Source organism: Tachyglossus aculeatus, chromosome 9 (genome assembly GCF_015852505.1).
Source record: "Tachyglossus aculeatus isolate mTacAcu1 chromosome 9, mTacAcu1.pri, whole genome shotgun sequence".
NCBI classification, from domain to species: domain Eukaryota; kingdom Metazoa; phylum Chordata; class Mammalia; order Monotremata; family Tachyglossidae; genus Tachyglossus; species Tachyglossus aculeatus.
Genome location: NC_052074.1, coordinates 35,567,176 through 35,583,101, shown reverse-complemented (window position 1 = coordinate 35,583,101; position 15,926 = coordinate 35,567,176). Strand labels below are relative to the sequence as shown.

Genomic DNA, 15,926 nt, shown 5'->3' with positions numbered 1-15,926 from the left:
TGACCGTAGAGGAAAAGAGAATAGTTTGGGACTATGCTGAAAGGGCGGGGATGAAGCTGCCGTGAACAGTCATGGGAGGCACCCACTGGGAGCGATAGCTGTCCCTCGGTCCAAACCAGATTGGAATTATCAGGGAGACAGTACTGATAGACAGCTCCGGGATCATACGATTACATGCCTACTGGCGGGCATGGAGAAAGGAATTAGGAAGCAAGTTAACTATGATCGGGTCTGAGCTGTGACCCAGGACTCTACCGAGAACCGTGCCATGTTTAGACTCAGGCTGGTGGAGGCGATTCGAAAGTACACCCAGCTTGATCCCAACTCGGTAGAGGGAAGTGTCATTCTAAATCTGTATTTTATTAATTGGCTGAAGATTTCCACTGAAAATTACAGAAGGAGCAGTTGGGGCCACAAACCCCCACGAATCAGTTGTTAGAGGCTGCCTTTAGAGTTTTTAACAACCGTGACCAGGCAGCCTGGGATGAGAAGGACCACAGGGCAAAAATGAAGGGCAGGGAGCAGGCCCAGTTACTTGTGGCGGCCCTGACGAAGGGTCGGTCCACCCTGGAAGGTTGCCCGATGCAGCCACGGTGCTTGCCTGTGGCCCAGGGTCTGGGAAGCCCTGTTTTGTGTGCCACCAGTCTGGCAATTGGACTCAGAAGTGCCCCCAGGCATGGAGGCCTGGTCGCGGCCACCAGCCACCTGAACCGTGCCCCCTCTGCCAGGGACACAGGCACTGGAAACAGAACTGCCCGCTACTGGAGGCGAGTGCCGACCCCGAGGCTGGCCAGTTCCCAGTTGTTGGCGTGTCCGAGAGCCGGGACTGATGGAGCCCAGGGAACGGCCAGGCCCCCGCAGGAACCATCTCCATGGCCGAACCCAGGTTGAGCGTAGAAATGTCCGGTAAGATTATAAATTTTCTTATTGTTACGGGAGCCACCTACTCTGTCCTTCCCAGTTTTCACAGTCCTACCCATCCATCTGGAGTAAGGGTGGTGGGGATCGACGGCATTTCAAAATCTTGTCTCCAAACTGCCCCCCTACCATGTTTATATCAGCAGGAACTGTTTGGCCTGACCTAGCCAAACCTTTTGCTTTATATGTAGACGAGCAGTGACACCACTGTGCTGCGGTTCTAGGTCAATCCTTGCGATCAGACTTTTGCGCGGTAGCGTATTCTTCCAAGTAGTTGGATAGCATCGCCGCTGGTTGGCCAGCATGTCTCCATGCGGTAGTAGCCACTGCCATAGCGGTACAGGAGAGCAGAAAGCAGAACTGGTAGCCCTATCTTGAGCTATGGAATTGGAAAAGGGGATGCATCAACATATTTACTGACTCCAAATATGGCTTCCATGTCTTAAATGCTCATGGGACTATTTGGAAAGAGTGAGGTCTCCTTACTGCCCGAGGCACCCCTATCAAACATGCAGAGGAAATCCTCCAGCTATTTGCAGCAGTTTGGGAACTCCAGGAAGTGGCTGTAATTCACTGTCGGGGACACCAAAAGGGGAATACAGAAATAATCAAGGGAAATCGTTTTGCGGACTCAGCTGCTCGACAGGCAGCCCGCACCCAAACCGAGGACACCTCTTGTCCCAGATTTTTCTGATTCTCCCCAGGAGGACACTCCCTCACAATACACCTGTGACCGAATCGGCGACCTCTGGCTCCATGGGGAAGAGCACCAACCCAAGGGACATAAGTCAATGGAGGAACCTGAGGGGGACGCTGCCCCCATCTTACAGGCTCTACGAGAAATCACCCCGACCGTGACACCACCACCATCTCACCGTTGAGCTCACGGCCGGTTTGCGGTACACCCATACGACCCCGAATGCATCTAGTTATGAGTTCATCGCCCACTGTCAGCATGAAGCCATTCCAGAAGACGGACCATCGACCCTCAGCAACCCCTTAGGAATAAGGGTTGTATGTCTTTGAGGGGGGAATGATGGGGGCCCCTCATGCACCATGGAAAGGTTGCACATATTGTTTGAATGTACGCGGTTCTGTTGCCATATCTGGTATGGGCTTTAGACCCTGCAGCCCACTGGCTGGGTCCAGGAACCAAACCAAATAAGGAGATAGCCTCTGCCCAGCTCTGCACCAAATCTGGAACAAATCTGCACCAATCCAGTCCCCACTGTTTTCAAATCTACCAATCACTGTGATCAGCAACAGCGGTATATAAGCCCGCTGTATCAGGCCCTCGGGGCCTTTTCCCTTAAGAAAATGAGCCCGCCAGGTGCGTTACCCCCTATTCGGTCTTTGGGGCCTTTTCCCTTAAGGAAATGAGCCCGCTGGGAGTGTTACCCCCTATTCGGTCTTCGGCCTTACCAATAAAACTTTATTAAAACTTTCGGCAGTCACATGCTGACTAATTCTTTAGTCGCCCGGCGACTTGGTGGCCATCCGGAATAACCGCTGCCATCACTGGTATAAGCTCTGGTCATATCATGACTAGATTTTTGCATCAGCCTCTTTACTTGTTCATTCATTCATTCATTCAATCGTATTTATTGAGCGCTTACTGTTTGCAGAGCACTGTACTAGGCGCTTGGGAAGTACAAGTTGGCAACACATGGAGACGGTCCCTACCCGACAGTGGGCTCACAATCTAGAAGGGGGAGACAGAGAACAAAACAAAACATATTAACAAAATAAAATAAATAGAATAAATATGTACAAGTAAAATAAATAAATAAATAGAGCAATAAATACGTACAAACATATATACATATATACAGGTGCTGTGGGGAAGGGAAGGAGGTAAGGCGGGGGGGGGGTGGAGAGGGGGAGGAGGGGGAGAGGAAGGAAGGGAAGCGTTTGTCTCCCTGGCTTCAGCTTCTTCCCACTCCAATTTATACTACAAAGATTATCTTCTTGGAATAACGTTAGGCCCACATTTCTCTTCTCCACAAAATCCTCCATTGGATTTCTGTGTCACTCCACATTAAATATAAAATCCTAACAAATGGCTTCAAGGCTTTCCATCAACTTACCCAACTTCACATATCTGTACTCTTTATCTATTATTCCCAACTCACTCTCTACACTCTGCCCAAGCCACCCTTCTAGTTGTTCCTTGTTGTTGACTCTCCCATATCCACCTTGCTCACATGATTTTCCCAGCTTGGAACTCCCTCTCTTCCCAAATCAGGTAAGCCACAACTCTCCTTATAGGGCAAGGAACTTGTTTACCAAATCTGTTCATTTATTCATTCATTCACTCATTCATTCATTCATTCATTCATTCAATCGTATTTATTGAGCACTTATTGTGTGCAGAGCACTGTACTAAGCACTTGGGAAGTACAAGTTGGCAACCTGTAGAGATGGTCCCTACCCAACAACGGGTTCACAGTCTAGAAGGGGGAGACAGATAACAAAACAAAACATGTGGACAGGTGTCAACAGAATAAATAGAATTATATTGCACTCTCCCAAGCACTTAGTACAGTGCTCCTCACACAGTAATCATTCAAGAACTATGATTGCTTAATTGATTATCTTAATTATCTCCAGTGATTACCAATCAATCTGCGTAACAGGCAGAAACGCCTCACCTTCGGCTTCAAGGCTGTCCATCACCTCGCCCCCTCCTACCTCACCTCCCTTCTCTCCTTCTACAGCCCACCCTGCACCCTCCGCTCCTCTGCAGCTAATCTCCTCACCGTGCCTCGTTCTCACCTGTCCCGCCATCAACCCCCGGCCCACGTCATCCCCTTGGCCTACATCATCCCCCTGGCCTGGAATGCCCTCCCTCCCAACATCCAAGCTAGCTCTCTTCCTCCCTTCAAGGCCCTACTGAGAGCTCACCTCCTCCAGGAGGCCTTCCCAGACTGAGCCCCCTCCTTCCTCTCCCCCTCGTCCCCCTTTCCATCTCTCCGTCTTACCTCCTTCCCTTCCCCACAGCACCTGTATATATGTATATATGTTTGTACAAATTTATTACTCTATTTATTTATTTATTTTACTTGTACATACCTATTCTATTTACTTTATTTTGTTAATATGTTTGGTTTTGTTCTCTGTCTCCCCCTTCTAGACAGTGAGCCCACTGTTGGGTAGGGACTGTCTCTGTATGTTGCCAACTTGTACTTCCCAAGCGCTTAGTACAGCGCTCTGCACACAGTAAGTGCTCAATAAATACAATTGATTGATTGATTGATTGACTGAAAATTCTCCAACATCTCACCTTCTCTAAACAAACTTCCTGATTAATTTCCCACCACTTTACAGCATATAAACCCATCAGCCAATGCTAGCACTTATAAAATTATTTATACCCACCCTCAGCACTCTTGTACATGCCTATTCAATTGTACATTCAATTTTTATGGTATTTGTTAAGCACTTACTATGTGTCAGGCACTGAACTAAGCACTGCGATAGATACAAACTCCTCACCCTCAGCATCAATGCTCTCCATCACTTCACCCCCTCCTACCTCACCTCCCTTCTCTCCTAAAGCCCAGCCCGCACCCTCCGCTCCTCTGCCACTAATCTCCTCACTGTGCCTTATTCTCCCCTGTCCTGCCATCAACCCCCGGCCCACGTCACCTCCCCTGGCCTGGAATGCCCTCCCTCCGCACATCCGCCAAGCTAGCTCTCTTCCTCCCTTCAGAGCCCTACTGAGAGCTCACCTCCTCCAGGAGGCCTTCCCAGACTGAGTCCCCTCCTTCCTCCCCCGCTCCTCCCCCTTCCCATTCCCCTACCTTACCTCCTTCCCCTCCCCACAGCACCTGTATATATGTATATATGTTTGTACGTATTTATTACTCTATTTATTTATTTTATTTGTACATATTTATTCTATTTATTTTATTTTGTTAATATGTTTTGTTTTGTTGTCTGTCACCCCCTTCTAGACTGTGAGCCCACTGTTGGGTAGGGACCGTCTCTATATGTTGCCAACTTGTACTTCCCAAGCGCTTAGTACAGTGCTCTGCACACAGTAAGCACTCAATAAATACAATTGAATGAATGAATGAATCAAGTTGGACACAGTCTATATCCTACATGGGGCTCACAGTACTAATCCCTGTTTTACAGATGAGGTAACTGAAGCACAAAGAAGTGAAGTGACTTGCCCAAGAACACAGAGCAGACAAGTGGTGGGTCAGATTTAGAATCCAGGTCTTCCAGTAAATATTTTTATGTTTTATGTTCCCTTTGTACCCTTATGCTCCCCTTGTACATGGGGACTATATCACTTCTTTATTCTGTACTTACCAAGCATTTAATACAGTGCACTGTACCAAGTCATGCTCATTAAATGCTGCTATTACTATTACTACTACCACTAATTATAATAATGATAATAATAATAATAATTGTTGCTTTTGTTAAGAGCTGAGGTAGATACAAGATAATCAAGTCCCTCACGGGGCTCACAGTCTAAGTAGGAGGGAGGACAAGTGATGGATCCCCATTTTCCAGATAAGGGAACTGAGGCACAGGGCAGTTAAGTGATTGGCCCAAGGTCACACAGCAGATAAGAGGCAGAACTGGCTTCAGAACCCAGGTCCTCTGACTCCCAGGCACATGGTCTTTCCACTATGCCACGCTGCTTTGATTACTACCACTACTATTGTTATGAGTAATACTACTAAAAATACCAGTACATATCTAGGTGGATTGAGCCCTCAACTGTTTGCTTATTTCTAAAAATAGTCACGTTTTTCCGCTAGTTTCATAGGATCCAGAAGGTTTTAATTACAAGCCCTGACCCGATGTGTGCCTCAAACCTCACCAAGGTGGGGGTTCATTTACTCATTTATTCATTCTTATTTATTCAACACTTACTGCTGGCAGAGCACTGTACTAAGCGCTTGAAAAGTACAATTCAGCAACAGAGACAATCCCTACCCAACAACGAGCTCACAGGCTAGAAGTAGCGAGACAGACATAAAACAAGTAAAAAGGCATCAATAGCATCAATATAAACAAATAGAATTATAGATGGATATACACATCAATAAAATAAATAGAATTTTAAACATGTACATATATATACAAGTGCTGTGGGGCGGGGAGGCGGGTAGAGCAGAGGGAAGGAGTTGGGGTGATGGGGAGGGGAGGAGGAGCAGAGGAAAAGGGGGGCTCAGTCTGGGAAGGCCTCCTGGAGGAAGTGAGCTTTCAGTAGGGCTTTGAAGGGGCGAAGTGTGCTGGTTCAGCAAATGTGAGGAGGGAGGGAGTGCATTCCAGGCTAGTGGTAGGATGTGGGCCAGAGGTCGATGGCGGGACAGGTGAGAACGAAGCACAGTGAGAAGGTTAGCACCAGAGGAGCAGGGTGTGCGGGCTGGGCGGTAGAAGGAGAGAACGGAGGTGAGGTAGGAGGGGGCAAGGTTCAGTGACTAAAAGTAGAGGAGTTCTTCTTAGGGCTTAGGAAATCAGTGAGGAAGGTTTTCAGAGGAAGAAACATCTAAGGCATCTTGTGTGGCAAACAGGCTCAGTTGGAATCCTGAAAAATAGCTGGAAAATGAGGCTCTTGGAGACTCCTAGTTCTACTGCACACTCTTGAAATGTGCTACATTCCTGCCCACCTACTTGTGGCACTCTGGGCCCCAAAGTGAACACTTTTGGCAGGGGTGGAGCAACACACTTTTGGTGTGGGTGGAGCTGTGCCAACACCCTTGCTCTAATCAATTCCCTTGCATGGGTTCTAGGACCTCGTCTTTTTGTCCAAAGCAGCAAGGCCAAGGGGAAAGAGCATGTGCCTGGAAGCCAACAAAGCGGGTTCTAATCCCCGCTCCGTCACCTGTCTGCTGTATGATCTGGGGCAAGCCACTTCAAGGGGACGGGTAAGAAGTGTTAATACTTCACTTGGCTGCTCTGATTATCTTTCTACAGAAATGTTCAGGTCATGTCTCCCAAACCCTGCCCTCTCCCTGACTTTCCCATCACTGTAGATGGCACTATTCATTCATTCATTCATTCATTCATTCATTCAATCGTATTTATTGAGCGCTTACTGTGTGCAGAGCACTGCGCTAAGCACTTGGGAAGTACAAGTTGGCAACATATAGAGACAGTCCCTACCCAACAGTGGGCTCACAGTCTAGAAGGGGGAGACAGAGAACAAAACAAAACATATTAACAAAATAAAATAAATAGAATAAATATGTACAAATAAAATAAACAAATACATAGAGTAATAAATACATACAAAATATATACATATATACAGGTGCTGTGGGGAGGGGAAGGAGGTAAGGCGGGGGGATAGAGGGGGGAGGAGGGGGAGAGAAAGGAGGAGGCTCGGTCTGGGAAGGCCTCCTGGAGGAGGTGAGCTCCCAGTAGGGCCTTCCCGTCTCACAAGCCCGCAACCCATCCTCGACTCTGCTCTCTCGTTCACCCCTCACATCCAATCTGTCACCAAAAGCTGCCGGTCTCACCTCCACAACATCGCCAAGATCCGCCCTTTCCTCTCCATCCAAACCACTACCCTGCTGGTTCAATCCCTCTTCCTATCCCGACTGGATTACTGCATCAACCTCCTCTCTGATCTCCCATCCTCCTGTCTCTCCCCAATTCAGTCTATACCTCACGCCGCTGCCCAGATCATCTTTGTGCAGAAACGCTCTGGGCATGTTACTCCCCTCCTCAAAAATCTCCAGTGGCTACCAGCCAACCTACGCATCAGGCAAAAACTCCTCACTCTCGGCTTCAAGGCTTTCCATCACCTCGCCCCCTCCTACCTCACCTCCCTTCTTTCCTTCTACAGCCCAGCCGGCACCCTCCGCTCCTCTGCCGCTAACCTCCTCACTGTGCCTCGTTCTCACCTGTCCCGCCGTCGACCCCCGGCCCACATCTTCCTCCTGGCCTGGAATGCCCTCCCTCTGCATATCCGCCAAGCCAGCTCTCTTCCTCCCTTCAAAGCCCTACTGAGAGCTCACCTCCTCCAGGAGGCCTTCCCAGACTGAGCCCCCTTTTTCCTCTCTACCTCCCCATCCCCCCCCCGACCTCTTTCCCCTCCCCACAGCACCTGTATATATGCTTGTACAGATTTATTACTCTATTTTACTTGTACATATTTACTATTCTATTTATTTTATTTTGTTAATATGCTTTGTTTTGTTGTCTGTCTCCCCCTCCTAGACTGTGAGCCCCACAGGGCACTGTCTCTATATGTTGCCAACTTGTACTTCCCAAGCGCTTAGTATAGTGCTCTGCGCACAGTAAGCGCTCAATATTTATTTATTTATTTATTTATTTTACTTGTACATATCTATTCTATTTATTTTATTTTGTTAGTATGTTTGGTTTTGTTCTCTCTCCCCCTTTTAGACTGTGAGCCCACTGTTGGGTAGGGACTGTCTCTATATGTTGCCAACTTGTACTTCCCAAGCGCTTAGTACAGTGCTCTGCACATAGTAAGTGCTCAATAAATATGATTGATGATGATGATGATAATAAATACGATTGAATGAATGAATGAATGTTATCCCACTCCTCAAAAATCTCCAATGGTTGCCTATCCACCTCCGTAGCAAACAAAAACTCCTCATCTTTGGCTTTAAAGCACTCTACCACCTTGCCCCTTCCTACCACACCTCACTTCTCTCCATCTACAACCCAGGCCGCATACTTTGCTACCCTTCTCATTGTGCTTCAACCTCTCCTGTCTCGCCATCAACCTCGCCTGTCTCGCTGCCAGCCCTTGGCCCACATCCTGCCTCTGGCCTGGAATGCCCTCTCTCCTCAAATCCGATAAACAATTACTCCCCCTGCCTTCAAAGCCTTATTGAAGGCACATCTCCTCCAAGAGGCCTTCTCAGACTAAGCCCCACTTTTCTTCATCTTCTACTTCCTGCTGCGTCATCCTGACTTGCTCCCTTTGCTCTTCCCCTCTCCCAGTACCACAACACTTAGGTACATATCTGTAATTTTATTCATTTGTACTGATGCCTGTCTCCCCGACTGTAGACAGAGCTCGTTGTGGGCAGGGAATGTGACTGTTTATTGTTGTATCGTAGTTTTCCAAGTGCTTAGTATAGTGCTCTGCACACAGTAAAAGAGTCAATAAATATGACTGGATGAATGAATCGTGACTTAGTGGACAGAGCATGGGCCTGGGAATCAGAAGGACCTGGGTTCTAATCCCAGTTCCACCACATGTCTGCCATGTGACCTTGGGCAAGTCACTTAACTTCTCTGGATCTCAGTTCCCTCATCTGTAAAATGGAGAATAAAACTGTGAGCCCCAGATGGAACAGGGACTGTGTCTAGCCTGATTAACTTGTATCTACCTCAGTGCTTAGAGCAGTGCTTGGCACACAGTAAGCTCTTAACAAGTACCAGAATTATTATTATTATAGTGATAGGAACAGGAAGACCTCAGTGAGACTTGCAACTCGATATATCATAATGACCCGCTGGCTGTTCTTCACAAGTCTCGCTATCCATAAACATTTGTTATGTTAATACCATACAGCCACTCTACAGTGGAATGAAGGTAAGAATTCTGGAGCAAGGCTACTTCTTGATCCTTTTGCTCTCATAAATGTTATCAACCAAAGCTTTTTTTTTCACTGACTGATCTTTTTAACCATAAGGTTCAAAGGGGTAGGATGTGGGGGTCTATCTATGTGCAGTATCATCTAGATGATGGACTTGAATTAGCGTGACTGTGCAAAAACGAAGTAGTGGGAAAGACTCATTTATGGATGATTGTGCACTGGTGGCCATCATCCTTCAAGTCATATAATTGCTCACTGTAGCTTTTCCTCGGGCTGCCAAATGCTTTGGACAGACAATCAATCTGCCAAAGCCCACAGCTGCTGCCCAATGTATCCCTTAATGGTGTGGAATTTAAAGCCACTGAAAAATTATTCTACTTTGGGGAGCTTGTTCTTGCAAAATGTTGTTGAGATGTAACAGCATGACCAACCCAGCATTTGGACAACTGAACAAACTGGCTCTGGAAAGAAAGGGAAGTCAGCCTAAAAAGAAAGATTAACATCTACAGTGCTGTTTGTTGTCTTCCTAGTATTGTGATACGGCTGCACTAATGTCTGCACTGATGGCCTATGAAAAAACTCAGCTAGTTTCATCTGTGCTTTCTGGAGTGGCTAGTTGGCCATAAAATGGCAAGATCTCAACCCAGACACTCAGTTCCCACAGAGTGCAGGATTAGGAGCACTGAGGAGATGGCCAAAAGGGCTTAGATGTAATAGTTTGATCGGTGTAATATGAACAAACCAGTAAAGGATTCCCCATAGGGTCTATTGTTGAGAGCTTAGCAGTGGAGGTGGCCAGAGGAGAAGGTCCACAGTCCATTCATCCCAGAGCCTGGGAGCTTGTGACCTGAGAAAGGTCCTGGTGGTGTCAAATGTACTGTTTGGCTCTTCAGGTATTACTGGAGCAAAGGGAACTGCCCCCCCCCCCCCCCCCCCCCGCCCCCCTCTCACCCAGACACCACACACACACTCTCTCTCTCACCCAGACACATCATACCCTTTCTCCAGGCCTCGAAAGAAACCAAGACGACATGTTGAAGCTAAATCAGACAGTCTAGAAATCAGAGGCGTGAGGTAAGCGCGTTAAAGTCAGGCAAATCCCAACGAAGACTTCTGTCAATGTGCAAACAGGGGCTTTCCTACTCCAGCTAAAAGCAACAGGTGCAGCACAAAAGATGGTCATCACCTGCTGCTCCTCCTGGAAAGATGCCAGGGAGGCAGTGCTATACCTGTACGTGACTCGCACTTCGGTTCCAGGTTCATCTCTCTCCCAGATCAAAGCCACTCTGTCCGGGGACCTTCGGACGTGCCGATCTAAGCAGTTCACTGGATGAAAAAGAAAAGGTTTTATAGTTATATTTTCTCTATAGATAAGAAATCTGCGAGGAAGAGGTTGTCATTGGGTGGGTCTGTTCACAATGGGGCATCACTCCAGGATGCCGCTGGCAACACTCCCTGTCTTCCTCTGAGAGGAGCTTGCAGACCCCAAGCAGTCAATGCCAGCAGAAGCAAGAGGATTTCAGCTGCCTTTCTGATATGGCTATAGCTCCAGACTCCCTTATGTCCACTATTTTTATTTTGAATGCCCAGCCTTCCTCCAACTCTGCTCCTCCCATAGAGTCCTAGGGCTTGAAAGTGACATCTGTGTTTCCAGGGATGTTGGGAGGGAAGCATTGATTCTGAACCAAGAGAGGGAGTCAGGGATCCCTCAGTGATCCACTCTGGGAGCTGCAAGACAGCGTGGCCTATTGGAAGGAGTATGGGGCTGGTAGTCAGGAGACCTGAGATCAAGTCCTTGCGCTGATATTGACCTACTATGCCAGCTTGGGCAAGCTCCTTGACCTTTCTGGGATGCAGTTTCACCATCTCTACCATGGGGATAAGATAGACCATGAGTCCCGTGTGGGACAGGGCCAGTCCCTGACCTCTTAACTTTCATCTACCCTGGTGCTCAGCACACAGTAAGTAAATGTTGTAACTATTATTTCTGCACAGGAAGCACGGAGCGTTTCTAATCCCAAGCAGAAACTTTCAGACTGATATGAGACTCTCTAGCAGCCAAAATGACCCATTTCTACCCCAGTACCACCAGATACCAGGCAGCCTGTCAGCAAGACCCATCAGCAGCAGGCCTAGGGATCTTGGGACTAGAATTGGCTGCTCAGCCACATCCCTCCCTTCCCCTTCTCCACCTTCTACTTCTGACCATCGCCCTGTCCTCTCCATCCAAACCATTACCTTGTTAGTACATTCACTCATCATATCCTGACTGGATTACCGCATCAGCATCCTTTCTGATCTCCCAACCTCCTGTCTCTCCCTACTTCAGTCTATACTTCACTCTGCTGCCCGGATTATCTTTCTTCGGAAACGATCTGGGCATGTCACCACCCACCTCAAAAATCTCCAGTGGTTGCCTAACAACCTTCGTATCAAGCAAAAACTCCTCACTATTGGCTTCAAGGCTCTCCATCAACTTGCCCCGTCCTACCTCACCTCCCTTCTCTCCTTCTACAGCCCAGCCCACACACGCCACTCCTCTGCCATTAACCTGCTCACTGTGCCTCTTTCTCGCCTGTTTCGCCATCGACCCTTGGCCCACATCCTTCCTCTGGCCTGGAATGCCCTCCCTTCTCACATTCACCAAACTAGCATACTTCCCCCCTTCAAAGCCCTACTGAAAGCTCACCTCCTCCACGAAGCCTTCCCAGACTGAGTCCCCCTTTTCCTCTGCTCCTCCTCCCCTCCCCATCGTCCCGACTCCCTCCCGCTGCTCTACGCCCCTCCCCACTCCACAGCACTTGTGTATATATATGTACATATTTATTATTCTATTTATTGTATTAATGATGTGTATATATCTATAGACCAATGCTTCGCACATAGTAAGTGCTTAACAAATGCCATCATTATTATTACTATTATCTATAATTCTATTTATTTATACAGATGCTATTGATGCCTGTCTACTTGTTTTGCTTTGTTTTGTTGTCTGCCTTCCCCCATTCTAGACTGAGTCCATTGTTGGGTAAGGATTGTCTCTATTTGTGGCTGAATTGTACTCTCCAAGCGCTTAGTACAGTGTTCTGCATACAGTAAGTGCTCAATAAATATGATTGAATGAATGACCACCACTCTCTGACCCATCTGCACTCCTCCTTATTTTCCTTCCACTTTCCAGCATGACTCCAGGACATATTCAATTGGTCGCCAAATCCTATCTTCACAACATGACGAAAATCTGTCTTGTTCTCTCCACCTAAACTGCTACCATGTTGATCCAAGTACTTATCATACATATCTCCCCTTGACTACGGCATCAGCTTCCTTACTGACATCCCTGCCTCCTCTCTCTCTGTTCCTTGCTTCATTCTGCTATCAAGATCTTAATTCTAGTCCTTACTTGACTCTGCTACCCATCTCCTCACTCCTCAAGAACCTCCACCTCCACATCAAAAAGATCAAACACATCAAACATCCTTACCATCGTCTTTAAAGTCCTCAGTCAGCTCAATCACTCCTATGTTATATGGCTGATTTCCTTCTATAGCACAGTCCTCACACCTCAGACACCTAGCACCAGCTTGTTCACTGTGCCTCAATCTCATCTATCTCACCACTGGCCACTTTCCCACATCCTCCCTCTGGACTGGAATTCCTTCCTACTCCTTATATAGCAGTCCACCATTCTTCCCATCTTCAAAGCCTTATTAAAATCACATCTCCTCCAAGAGGCCTTCCCTGATTGATCCCTTTTCCTCTTCTCTCTCTCTCTCTCTCTCTCTCTCTCTCTCTCTCACTTCTGAATCACCCATGCTCTTAGATCTGTACCCTTAAAGCACTTGATATTCACTCCACCCTTAGCCCCATGGCACTTACGTACAAATCCATAATTTATTTTAATGTCTGTAGACTGTGGGCAGGGAATGAGTCTACCAACTCTGTTGTATTTTACTCTTCTAAGCACTAAGTACTGTGCTCTGCACTAACTAATGATTCATTGATTGTTAATGCACCTTGGCTTCCCAAGCTGTCAGGAGTGAAGCCACTATCTCCTCCCAGATGTCTGACCTGGACTTGCAGCTTCACCTCCCCAGATCCTCCAACCAGACTCAAGAACTTCCAAAGGGCAGCCTGGCCTAGAGGATAGAGCACAGGCCTGAATGTCAGAAAGACCTGGGTTCTAATCCTGGCTCCACCACTTGTCTGCTGTGTACCTTGGGCAAGTCACTTAACTCCTCTGTGCCTCTATTACCTCATCTGTAAAATGGGGATTAAGACTATGAGTCCCATGTGAGTCATTGTCTGTGTCACTTGGCTTCAACTACTACCTCTGTGTAAATGATTCTCAAATCAATATCTCCAGTCTTGATCTCTCTTCTTCTCTGCAGTCTCATATTTCCTTCTGCCTTCTGGACAACTTTATTCAACACCTCAAACTTAATGACTCCAAAACAGATCTTCTTATCTTCCCACCCAAACCCTGTCACCACCCTTGACTTTCCCATCACTGTAGAGAGTACCACCATCCTTCCTGTCTCACAAGCCCATAACCTTGGCATTTTCCTTGACTAATCTCTCTTATTAAACCGACATATTCAATCTGTCACCAAATCCTGTTGGTTCAACCTTCACACCACTGTTAATATCTGCCCTTTCCTTTCCATCCAAACTGCTACCACACTAATCCAAGCATTTATCTTACCCCACCTTAACTACTTCATTAGCCTCCTTGCTGACCTCCCTGCCTCTTTTTTATGGTATTTGTTAAGTACTCTCCTAAGTGCTTAGTGCAATGCTCTGCAAACAGTAAGTGCTCAATAAATACAATTGATTGATTGTGTCAAAACTGACTAGCCTGTATCCCACCCCAGCACTTAGTACAGTACCTGGCACATAGTAAATGCTTAACAAATACAACTGAAAAAAAGAGAAGCAGAAAAAGAAAAGATCTCAAACGGGATCTGTCTGCCTTGTTAGCTCTGCCCAGTCTGCTCACTCCTTGCAACTTGCTCCCCCATCCTTTCCCTCAAAATGAAGCAATGGTACCTACAGAGACAGCTGGTCCTGCCTGCAGTCAGTACTGCTACTGATAATAACTGTGGTATCTTTTAAGTGCTTACCATATGCTAAACACTGAGCTATATACAGTACAGTGTAGTCAGAGGTTGCTGTAGTTGTTGCTGCCCCTTTAGCCGGGCAGTCTGCCCCTGCACAAGCCAGTGAGCTGGCAAGTAAGCTCCGGCCATGGCGGCCAAGTACCCGATCAGGGGTTATTCCCTCTGCTCAAAACTGTAGGCTGTTGTCCCAGAGGATGTAGGGGGAGAGGGGAGGGGAGGGGAGAGGGGAGGGGACAGTAAAGCCTCTTTGCTTCCTACTGAGCTCTGAGGTTAGGGAGATGCAGCCTTGCCAACCGAGTGTCCCCTGAAACAGGCACCCCCTCCCCAAACCTTAGAGAAAGAGGCTTCCCAGCACCAGCCCAGCCCCTACAAGCTCCCTCCTGCTATTCACACTTTGTCCTTTATCACAAAGACACTGACCTTGTTTCTTGTCGCTTGTGAACTATGACACCTTTGGCTCCTTTTAAATCCTTTAGAGAACACAAACATCCTGTATCCCCCCACGTGGAGATGGACAGCTCTGGACTTTTCTCCAGGCTTAAGTTTTTACAAAGAGGGATGCTCTCAGCCTTGCTAAAGGTCTTCTAGAATAGTAGAGTAGCAATAGTATTTATAAAGCCCTTACTGTGTTCAAAGCATTGCACTAAGCCCTGAAACTGAGTACATTGGAGGGAAGCAAACACAGTCCCCAACCTTCAAGGGACTCACAATCTAAGACTAAAATGGGGGGAGGAGGGACTGCCAACACACACAAGGAGAGATGAAACAGTGAAAACACTAAAACAATACGAAAGAGAAGGATAAATCCAGAGAAGAAAAACAAAAAAGCAGAAGGGGCTACAGGAGCAGAGTTCCAAGCTTCTCAATCAATCAATAGTATTTATTGAGGGCTTACTGTGTGCACTGTACTAAGCACTTGGGAAAGTATAATGCATTTGACTGTCTTTGTCCAGAAACGCTCTGGGCATGTTACTCCCCTCCTCAAAAATCTCCAGTGGCTACCAATCAACCTGCGCATCAGGCAGAAACTCCTCACCCTCGGCTTCAAGGCTGTCCATCACCTCGCCCCCTCCTACCTCACCTCCCTTCTCTCCTTCTCCAGCCCAGCCCGCACCCTCTGCTCCTCTGCCGCTAATCTCCTCACCATGCCTCGTTCTTGCCTGTCCCGCCGTCGACCCCCAGCCCACGTCATCCCCCTGGCCTGGAATGCCCTCCCTCCCAACATCCACCAAGCTAGCTCTCTTCCTCCCTTCAAAGCCCTACTGAGAGCTCACCTCATCCAGGAGGCCTTCCCAGACTGAACCCCCTCCTTCCTCCCCCCCTCCTCCCCCCCACCCCC

The 15,926-nt window shown here is 47.6% G+C and overlaps 1 protein-coding gene across 1 annotated transcript in view; it reads right to left on the bottom strand.

Moving 5' to 3' along the window:
* The window catches only part of ACSS1 (acyl-CoA synthetase short chain family member 1), a 68,543-nt gene that overhangs the window by 31,256 nt on the left and 21,361 nt on the right, over positions 1 to 15,926 (bottom strand). The window contains exon 2 of the mRNA XM_038750879.1: positions 10,697 to 10,793. Within this exon, the coding sequence (XP_038606807.1) occupies positions 10,697 to 10,793 (97 nt within the window). The remainder of the gene's footprint in view (positions 1 to 10,696; positions 10,794 to 15,926) is intronic.